Here is an 11579-nt window from a genome sequence, read left to right as displayed (position 1 = left end):
TTTTTTTTTTTTTTTTTTTTTTTTTTTTTTTGTCTTTTTGTCTTTTTTCGTGCCCGGCAACGGATCGCAACCCTCAGTGTCGCGCCCGTACCGGACCGGGACCAGCAACGGGATCGCAACCCTCGGTGTTGCCCCCGCTCCTCGCTCAGCCAGTGAGCGGCCGGTCTGTATGTGGGATCCGAACCCTCGGCGGGAGTGCCGCCGCACTTCCCAAGCGGCACACAGTAGCAGTGCGCCACCGGGCCGGCCCCTATAATACCTTATTTAACTGTTTTATAATTTGTCCAGTTTGATGAGTACCTCTATCACTGGAGATTTTTTCAGGAATGCCCCTAAGTGAAACATTTTCTAATGACCTTTTAGATACTGTTATAGCATTGGCCTTCTTGAATGGGAAAACTTCTATACAACCAGAAAACATGCATTGAAGGTGACAGTTGAAGGAAATCCATTCGTAAGTGTTCAAGTGATCCAGCAGGTTCTGGAAATACATAACCTGAAGTTTTTAATTGCCTTACCAGAATTATGGATTTGACAAAGCAAACATGGGTTACAAATCATTTTAGGAAATTTAGAAGTCAAATTTTTTATATATATATTTTTATAATTTTTATTACTTTATCTACTCCATGATGAGTCATAGAGTGCAGAGCTTTTAGTAATGGAACATTTAAGGACTCAAGAAGGACTAGGCGGCCATCCAGGCTCTACATGAGTCCACCATTAACAATGTATTTATATCCTCTTGAATACCAGCTTTATTTCTCCAATTCAGGTGCATACCACTGCTTATAAAATAGGTTATCACAGGTGATTTGACTTGGATCAATCTGGAGTTCATTCAGATTGCATATCTTCACAATTTCAGTACCGGCTTACTAAGCATGAAATCCTGCCAAAGTGTTTCCTTGGTATTCAATTAATTCTTCTGCTTGATGTTGGGTTAGTAGTTTTATGAAACCAAACAGTTTCTCCATGACAGGTCTGGGACTTTTTACCCAGTCTAGTAGTATGATCAGATCTCCAGGAATTTCATACAATTTCTGGAATATATATTAATAATACATCTATACATATATTTAGCACAAAGATGGTGTTTAGAATTACTGGACAATGTTTCCCACATAATTTAATATATTGAATAAAACCAATTAGTATATCTCACTTTGTATAAGGAGAGCTATACTTTTGAGATGTTCCAAGGGTCCATCTGAAAAACCTCAGAGTTAATTCAAGGTCAAGAAAAAGACTTTAGAATTTGACTTTTGAAAGTTTGTCAAAAATATCAAAGGTTTAAACCACTTGATCAAAATAGGATTGCAGGTCACTATAGAATAATATTCATTCATTTAACCAGAGTGATCATTTAAAGACTCTTAAGTCAAATTCAGAAAGTTAATAGTTGTAGAAAACCTTAGCTCTTTTAATAGAGAGGACTCAGTTTTCTTAAGTGATTAAAAACCTGCTAAAGACAACATGGCTCAGTCACAAATCTGCACAGTAGCTGCAGGAAGCAATTCTGGAGGAAAAAAAAAAAGACAACATGAACCATTGGAAATATCTTGATAAAACACAGAATCTTTGTTTCCTAGGCAAATTACCTAAAAGGTAAAGAAAAATCTTTCATAATTTCCTATTGAAAAGAGACCAGTACTCCAAGAAAACCTTGTTGTTTTAACAGAGGACCAAATTCTAATTTTGCTTCACAGTACTGTTCATATTAATGCTCAATTGTTAGAAATAATTGCTTTCTAATCTCTGCCAGTTGATCATAAAATTTCCTTCACAGCATTCATCTTGCACAAACAAGCTTTCTTATTTATTCAGTTTTTGTTCGATATACTTTCCTTTTTCTCATTTTGAAACAACCAGTCATTCTGCTGTAGAACAAAAATTACTCTCTTTTTCCCTTAATGAAACAAAACATCCTCATACCTTATAACTTTCCCTTACGAAAAGCACATCTTACCTTCTTCATGTACTTGCATATAGAATTGTTTCACTTATTATTTCTAGTAGTTTTGGTTACATATATTAATTAGAACTTTTAACTCTTAGTTACTTTTATTTCCAATAAACACTGAGAAGCAAGTGTAAATTGTCACACCAGCAATGTGGTGTGACATAAATAGCCTGATTGGCACTTGCCTTATATGGACAAGTACTGATCAGTTGGCAGCCTGTGACTGGTTGGGACTCAGCTACTTGTTTCAAGAAGATACTGTTAAGTTAGGTTGCAGTTTGTTTACACACTAAGTTAGGTTGCAGTTTGCTACATATGGAGGCGAGGCAACCTCGGACCAAATTTGATTTAACATCACACTTGGTTTATCATTTGTCCCCCTGCCCCTAGGTTCTGAACTCTTAGAAGACAGAAACTGAATATGAATCCCAAGTGCCTGATACAGAGGAGGCTTCAGTGGAATAGAATTGTCTTGAGATCAGGGACAGAAAACTGGGAACAGATAATTACTAGTCCAACTATAATGTGATAACTTTTTTGTACCTGGTGACCCAAGATCGGAGAAGATTACTATATGAAGCATCTATTATTTTGTACTATATTTTCTTCCTACCTCTTTGCTGCTTTCTTGTGATGTCTCTGACTTTTAAATTTTAACGTTTCCCAGGGGCCAATCTTTGGACCTAACCCCTTTTCTGTATATCTCCTCTCTGTTGATGATCTCATCTGGTCTCATAGCTGTCAATATAGTCATATGCTACTCACTTCCAAGTTTACCTCTAGCTCAGATCTCTCCCCTGAAATCCAGACTCATTCCCTACTACCTGCATGGCATCTCTACTTGGATCACTGATTCAGCATCTCAGACTCCATAGGTCTAAAACTAAATTGCTGATCTTATTCCTAAAACCTGCTTCCCCTTCTTTTGCCTGACTCAGTAAATAGTAGCTCCATCATTCTTCATGCTTAGGCCGAAAATTGGGGGTTAAACTTGACTCCTTACTTTCTCTCATATCCCCGATGGGTTCATCAGTAAATCCAGTTAATTTTGTCCAAATTCTGACAAATTCTACCACCAAGCTATGGTAAGTCTATGTACTTAGATTTTTGCAGTAGCAAAAATTGGTTTCCCTGCTTTTGCCTTTGCCTTTCTCCCCATCTCCCCAATTCTATTCTCAAAACAGCAGCTAGAATTATCCTTTTAAAATGTAAGTCAAATCATGTCACTGCTCTGCTCAAACCCTTAAGTGGCATCTCATAGCTTCCCTTTTCAGAGTAAAAGTAATCAAAATTGTCTGTAAATCTCTACCTGGTCTAATTCCCTGCTTGCTCCCAAACCTCATCTCCTACCCCTCTCCCCTCACTCTTAGTTTTAGCCACACTGGCCACCTTGTTGTTCCTTGAACACACAAAGGCTTTAGGGCCTTCGTACTTGCTGTTTTTCATATTTTCTGTAATTCTGGTACTTCACCATCTTCAAGTTTTTGCTCAAATATCAGTGCACCTCAATTCTCAGTGACACCTTCCCTGATCATTCTGTTTAAAATTGCAATACCTTCCTCTGACACTCACACCCCCATTACTACTTTGTTTTCATAGCACTTACTATCATCTAAAATCATATCTGTTTTACTAATATGTTTGTCTCTCCTCACTAGAAAGTATACTCCATGAGGGATGGGATTTTTGACAGTTTTAGTGTCCACTGTCTCCCCATACCCATATGTATCTGGCCAGGTCATTAAGTCCCCATAATAACCTATGAAAGTATTCCTATTATATAAATGAGAACTGCATGGGTCTGACTTCAGCCAATTCTGTATGCTGGCCTTCTACACCAAGCCACCCTCTCAGCAGGATTTACTAGAGCCCTTGCTCCTGTCTGAAAGCTTTATGACTCCAGATCTTCTCAGTAAAAAAGGCAGTGCTGGGGATCACAGATGTACCTACTCTAATGAGGGGACAGGTCTAAAAAGAGGCCCTGTGAGCCAGCACTTTGTTTCATTTTCAGATTCTGCCATAGGCTGGGGGTAGCCATATGAAAGAGACCCTTTTGAAAAACTTTGGCAAAGAATTTAGATTTTTTAATCTTACCAGTACAATATGCACTGCAGAGGTTCTGGTTTGTATAATTAAGGGATGATTCCATTAGTGAAAGAAAATCTAGTCATTTAACTGTTGATTTATGAGAGTTGGATTTTTTAGTTTTTTTATGTGTGTACAATACTTAGATTCTTGTAATATAAATTACATTTACAAAACTGTCATGGCACTTCATTGTTTCAGAAAATTGGCAGCTAATCTGACACATAAAAATGCACACATTAGTACCCCACAGCATCATTATGTTGACAGTGTGAACAAAGTGATGTCTTACTTGATCATCATTTATTAAAAGCAATAGAGTCAATAGCTTAGTGAAAGAGTCTGGTGTTTCATTACTGCTACTTAATTTTTCTTACAGGGCAAAGTTCTAAAAACATCAGTTCATCTCCAAGTGCTGAGAGTTTGCCTGGGGGAAGAGAGTTCACTGGCTCCCCACCTTCATCTGCTACTAAAAAAGATTCCTTCTTTACCAACATCTCTCGTTCTCGCTCACATAGCAAAACCATGGGCAGAAAAGAATCTGTAAGTATTGAAGGGCGGTTCTCTTTTTATCCTTCATTTTCCTCTAGGGTGCTGCACTTATGAAAGCTTCTTTAGTGACCAGTTTTATAAAGCTCTTAAAACTTTTACAGATTAAAATGAATGATTTCATCAAAAGTATCTTAATTTTATTATTATAATTTAGTAATATTTAAAGGCTGTGGTCTATATTACACTCAGGAAAAAAAGTAGCACCAATTTAAAAGAAGTTGAGTTTTTCCCAAATCCTAGTCCTTTTTCCTCTATAAATGCTTTTTTGTCAAAGCCTGTTTTTTCTCTAAAATTTAATGAATGACATTTTACCAAATAAGAGATTATGACACTTGAAACAAACCAAAGTGTTTTTTTCAGTTTTAAGCATTTCTTGAAAATTAAAAATAATTATTTTGTCAATTGTTTGAAAAAGCTGTATAAACTACATTTGAATTATGGTGTCTTGGTAGTTGCTCCTTTCTATACATTTCTCATAAGGACATATCCAAAGCATATCAACTGCTTTCAAAACCTGGTTGTGTCTGAAATTGTTATAAGCCGACTTCACAAGAACTTCACATTTAACCACATTTTATAGCTAGTTTAACCTCTAATATTCTAATATGAAGAACTCATGTGCCTACTGGAGGATAATGCAGATGTAAAGTTAATACAGAAAAGGATCTAGCTATAGCTGAAATGGTCCTAAATTAGAAAAAAACAAATTTTAAAACCTTTGAGGGATAATTATTTAAGGTGTGTACAATAGATAACATCATGGTGTCTATCTGTATGACCTTGTATGCCCTTGGGCAAGACACTCTGCTTAATCATGTTTCAACCACCTCATCTGCAAATTAAACAACATACTTTGCTCTATGAAGGGAAGAATTCACTACATCCTTTCTTGGGGCCCCTTTCGGTGTGTAGGAACTGTGATTCTGTAGTTTATAAAAGATGGCACCTTTAATGTAAGTATTTAGCTCCACTCTTCCCTAAAACTCCACTGTGAGGACAATAGTGTAAAGGTAAATCCTTAAAGAATAAGAAAACAGGAGAGAAGACAACAGCAACAAAATTTAGTTACTTGGAAAATAGATGGCTAGTGGTAACTAAGCAGCCAAAGAAAGCTAAACCCTAAGTCAGCAGTAAGTAAAAACCAAGACACATCTTGACTTAGATTGTAAAATTCTCTAGAAGCTCAGGAACTGGCAATGAGGATGAAGGTATAACTGAAGACTTGAGAACTGGTCAGAAGTTTCTTCAAGAAAAATTAGATTCCCTTAGCCACTCTAGCAGAAGACTGGAAGTTTAATTCTCTGAAAAGTGTAAAGTATAACAGAATGTCTCCGGACTGAGAGAAGTCAGGCACTTTCCAGTATGGGACTACCCTACTGGAAAGGGGGTGATGAATATATTTAAATTCTAAATTTGAGACCCTTCAGGAGTCTCCCACTTGCTTCCCAGAGTACCAGTATGTATAACCCTCCAGGCAGGAGATTGGAAGTTTTGTTTAGGCAGAAGATACACAAACACACACACGCACACACCACAAACATATTGACCTTAGGGCTTCTCCAAGGAAACAGCCAGTTCACTTTACAGTGGAGCATGCCCCATCCAAACACAAAATTTCCTCTTAGCTTTTTAGTTTACACTATTTTATATGAACAAGACAGCCAAGGATCACCAGACACTTGAGAGCATTTGGTAATGAAAGACAAGTGAAAACAAATACAGAAAAGCTGCTGGAAGGACAGTCATTAACCCCAAAGAAAAACGAAGTATATGTAGGAAAAGAACGGTTACGATAAACCTTGTAACTGAGCTGTGACTAGAATTTTACATAGACATTATAATGTAAGCCTACTGACTGTTAATCTAATGAAAATCATGCTATAACCATGGAGAAGATGAGGGGTGTGAACTGTGTGTTTGCATGGGGAGAGGAGGCAGCAGGCATGGTGGGCAGTAGAGCTCATCTTCACCTTCCATAGTGGAAAATCAGTAGGTAAAACTCTCTAGAAAAATCAAGAAGTAGCAATATAAGCTAGAGATTTACAGGTGGAAAACAAAACTCCCCAAAATTGGTGAAAGAATTGAAAGTGGTTGCTTTGGGGGAGCAGGAAGTGGAGGGTGGGGTTGTGGGAACTGTTTTTCATAACAAGCCTTGTAGAACCATTTGACTCTTCAAGTGTTTCATATATGTGAGAATAAAAATAATAACTAAGAATTACAACAAAATGCATATGTATCAGCATAATAAATTAGAAGAAGAGATGTCTGCCTATATAAAGAGCATGTCTATGAAGAACCGGAATAAGGAAATAACAAATGAGAAAGGCATATGGAGACATGTTTCATTTGCATTCTATTATATTTTGGTGGCATATGGATTAGTCTACAACACCAATTAATTATTTCTCTTGATACTGATACTGTAACTTAAAACCGAGAATTTGAGCAAAAATAGAAATAGTGTAAGTCTAACTCCCTACATAGGCCTGCTGTGAACCCAGAGACAGAATGCAAGTTATCATTCAGAATTTAATATATTTCCTAATGTGGGAAGGAAATAGACAGAAATTTTCAAGAGAAAGTTCATGGTTTTCCAAGTAATCATTTTATCTTACTATTTTATGAAATAATGTGTTGCAGTCAATGCATTTACCAGTTCTCCCCCATTCTGGGCACTTAATAGAATTGCACCTCCTGTCCCCTGTGATCTGTCAGTCACATGACTAGTTCTGTCCAGTGAGTTGTGAGTGGAAATGATATATATGTATTGCCACTGCAAGAGCATTCATAGCTCTGTCTTTCCAAACTCTGGCACAATGAGCAGAGCCTACCTGCCAACCCATGATAGTATGAGTGAGAAATAAGCTTTGATTGATTTAAGCTTCTGAGATTAATGGTTATCACAGCTTAACAGTGCACAGTTGGAAAATGCTGAGGTCTATACCTAAAAATCATTTCCCCATGGGGGCCACCAACTGCTACCAGAGTGGTCTCCGTGGCACCAGAGCTTGTGACTGGGTACCTACCATCTCTGGGCCCACTTTTCTTTCATTTCTAGCCCAATGTGGTGTGATACAGGATATTTCATGTCCTCAGAAAAGTTCAAGGTAGTTTTTCATTAAAGTTATCATCATCAGTTTCTCACACAAACAAGCGGCCAGAAATTGAAGCAGACATCACTTGCTTTGGGTCCCTGTGCCTTAAACTATTTATCAATACCTTTCAGATTTCAATACCTAGTTGATCTTTTATAGTGGTCCAAGGGTCAAGAAATTGTTGATGTCAGTTAGCAAAAGGCTAAAATCATAGTGGAAAATGGGCATAAAACCAAAAGTACGTAGTAGTAGCTGTAAGCCTAAGTGTCATGAAATCTGCTTATAATGGTGTTTTGAGAAAGGATTTTCAGAATCAGTATAGATGCAACTTATCCAGGGCAAAGCACTATCTACTCTGTTGTAGAATTTGTTTCCTCTTAGTAGTGCCTTTTGATGTATCATATACAGCCTTTCTGTAATCCACAGGCTATCTTTTTTAGATGAAGAGGTATAACATTTACTACTGTTAGTGCCCCTGATTTGGCCATAGAATAAAAGGGTAAAATTCAGCTAAGTCTTTAAAAAGGTAACAAATTAAGGTTTGTGCCAGATGTTTGTAAAAGACATCATTCTACTTCTTCACTGAAACATGAACAAACTAGTAGAAAGTGTTAAAAATTGACCTCACTTTATTATCAGTAGTACTTTGTCTTGAGGACTGGCATTTATTTATGAAGTAAATTTTCTCTCTGCCTTGTTTCTGAAAAGAGCTTTTAGGGCTCATCTTGTGCAAACCTAGGTTTTCATTACGCCCTGGGGGTTTTTTGTTATTTTTTTTCTTTGCCTCTCTGGAAGGTAAAATCGAAAATTTTGTTGTTTTTTATGTTTTATGCTTTATTTTATATGATAATATAAATGACATCCAACACTTAGTTTTCTAGAAATCTATTTTAGTTGGTCATTCTTCTGGTCGTTAAATGAATTTGTACTTGTTTTAGCACTGTTAGTCATGTTCTGTGATGGTTGCCAAATCATTTTCTAAGAATATCTTTTCTAAGGTTAGAGAACAGGGAAAATGCTGAATTAAAAAAAAAAAACTCAAAACTTGATTTGTCTATGTGAATAAGTTGTAATATTTAAGCACATCAGCCAATTAGAAGTATTTTTTCTAATTCCTGATGAACTGCAAGACATTTTGCTGTGCTTTGTGATATTTACATACCAATCTCCAAGGATCTAAAAGTATCCATGGTTCAGAGTCCTCTCTAGACCACAGGAAATCAAAAAATGTCTGATCTGGAAATCCCTGAATAAAACGGGATGCATGATACCTACCACCTGAGGGCTCATAGCACTACTTGGGGGTGCTCATCCTGTGTCTTTATGACCCCCGCGTGCACTCACCATAGCCCTTTGGTAGTTTGAAAATGTACTATGGTCATACTAATACAATCTATTTTTGTAATATTTGTTGATTTATTCTTTATTGTGATAAAAAGTAATACAAAAGTAATAAAAGTAAAGAATAACAAAAAGTAATTGACAGGTGGATGAAAACAAATTTGAAACAGACTCTTAGTTACTTCTGGAAGTATAGACAACTTGAACATTGCCTAATCCTTTTCAGGCTATGTTCTAGAAACTAGAATTTAAGACATTATATCTGTATATGGAATATAAGGGAACAGTTGCAATGAGGGTGCTTACAGAGAAATTGGGGGAGGGGAAAAAGTTAAGTAGTTAAACTATCTCATCAACATTGGAAGCATTATATGGTTAAAAGCCAGAGGAGCTGTAAAAACAACAGACAATATGGATTCAGAAGACAGACCAACATGGACTGTGTTGGTCTAAACAAGTTTCATGTGAGAGGTAGGCTTGGACCAGAACCATGGATGTATTTCTTCTTCCAGTAAATACAGCCATTGTTTTATGAAAATCCAAGAGCTTCCTAGGACAGGTAGCAGTGATGGATTTTGAATAGCAGCCAAAAATATCTGCTGCTGTAGGGCCGGCCCGTGGCTCACTTGGGAGAGTGTGGTGCTGATAACACCAAGGCCCCAGGTTCGGATCCCACATAGGGATGGCCGGTTCGCTCACTGGCTGAGCGTGGGGCTGACAACACCAAGTCAAAGGTTAAGATCCCCTTACCGGTCATCTTTTTTTTTTTTTTTTCTCCTTTTTGTCTTTTTTTCGTGACCAGCAACGGATCGCAACCCTCACTGTACCGGACCGGGACCGGCAAAGGGATCGCAACCCTCGGTGTTGCGCCCGCACCTCGCTCAGCCAGTGAGCGGCCGGTCTGTATGTGGGATCCGAACCCTCGGTGGGAGTGCCGCCGCGCTTCCCAAGCTGCGCACTGTAGCAGTGCGCCACCGGGCTGGCCCCGGTCATCTTTTTAAAATATATATATATATATCTGCTGTAGGAATTCTCTGCTCCTTCATATCCCCTGGCAGAATGTAAAATAATTGGAATAGTATCAAGTTGCTTTAGGTAAAAATGAGAGATTTTATTATTAGGAGGATAATAGATTAATAAGAGGTTTCCTCAAATGAGGAGACGTTTATTATTTCAGATAACAAGAGTTCTGAAATAGGCAGGTCTAGGGTTAGATAATTCAGATGGTCAGGGACATCACCATCTTTCTACTCTGCCATACTCAGTGTTGGCTTTGTCCTCAACTTGCTCCCATCATGTACTCAAGAGGGCTGCTACACAGCCAGGCAGATCGAGATCTCTCTCTCTCTCTCTCTCTCTCTCTCTCTCACACACACACACCTTCTAGAAAAATCTATCTGGGAGTTTCCCAGCAGGTTTTTCTTCTTATCTCTTTGGCCAGAATTAACCATGCCCACTCCTAATCTCTGGTAAGGGGAAAGGTTAAAAGAGGCCCATGATTATGGACAGGCCGTGAGGGGACGTTATGAGGCAGCTGACAATATGATACGTGAATTATCCCTGAAGTCTTAATATCCAGAATGGTTTATCTTATCCTTTCCTGAAATATTTGCATTTGAAAAGAACCAGCTCTGTTGTAATCAATCATGTTTTAGTGGTGGATTTTCAGGCAACTTCACTTAGGTTGGTGGGTGAAAGAGAGAAATTGGGCAGAGTGACCCTCCTAGGAGAACAGAATTTTCCTATTTATCAGATTTTCTTCTTAGTCAATATTGTATACTTCCTAGGAGCACATATTATGTGGAAAGTATTGATTGTAATGGATTTGTTTATGGTTTTCTGGATGGAATTGAAAACTGACATCTAGAGTTCATCTAATTATAGGATTTTTCAATTCATAAATATATATTTGTAATGTTTCACTGTTTAAGCAATAATGTTAATGATAACGATTAAAATACAGTCCCATCTAAAATACATTTCCATTTAATGTAGTTTATTAAAAGAAATAGATATAAATATACTTTACTGAAAGAAGTAGATATAAAATGAATTTAGGAACCAGCAGATTTTTTTTTTTTTAGCTTCTTTTAAGTCTCATGGTAGGAATCTTAATCTAAAGCTAAATTAACTCAGATATTTGAAACGTGACATTTAGTTAGTCATTCAATGTTATATGAAGCTTGTTCATAATCAGTCTGCCAATAAATCAGCTCCAGGTCAGGGAGGGGAGACCATTTATCTTTGTGGAAGAGATCCTTCCATCTCCATCTTTTCGCCTCACCCAATTCATGTAATTCCAGTGCAAAGAAACATGAACATCAAAGGGAGCGTCATAAAAAGCTCTGTTTTCAACAGTTTATAGCATGACATTTTAATTTAGCTTATGTAAATAGGTTTTACAACCAACTATTTAACATCTTTATGCTTCAATAAATTTATTTTAAACCAAAAAATCTGAGGAGCCTATGAAAATAGAACCTCAGGAAATGGAGTGCTACACCTTGACTGCGATGCCCTTTTTAGGACGGTGATGCCCGCTG

At 37.4% G+C, this 11579-nt stretch overlaps 1 protein-coding gene across 1 annotated transcript in view; it reads left to right on the top strand.

Annotated features, from left to right (window-relative positions):
- Positions 1-4726, top strand: part of LOC103601871 (TBC1 domain family member 5-like) — a 184095-nt gene extending 179369 nt beyond the window's left edge. Inside the window, exon 12 of the mRNA XM_008586280.1 lies at positions 4428-4726. Within this exon, the coding sequence (XP_008584502.1) occupies positions 4428-4654 (227 nt within the window). The 3' untranslated portion in view covers positions 4655-4726. The remainder of the gene's footprint in view (positions 1-4427) is intronic.
- The last annotated feature ends 6853 nt before the right edge of the window (positions 4727-11579 follow it).

This window comes from Galeopterus variegatus, unplaced genomic scaffold (assembly GCF_000696425.1).
Source record: "Galeopterus variegatus unplaced genomic scaffold, G_variegatus-3.0.2 Scaffold3920, whole genome shotgun sequence".
NCBI classification, from domain to species: Eukaryota; Metazoa; Chordata; class Mammalia; order Dermoptera; family Cynocephalidae; genus Galeopterus; species Galeopterus variegatus.
Note: the sequence above shows the minus strand (reverse complement) of the source record. Positions and strands in the feature narration are given on the sequence as shown.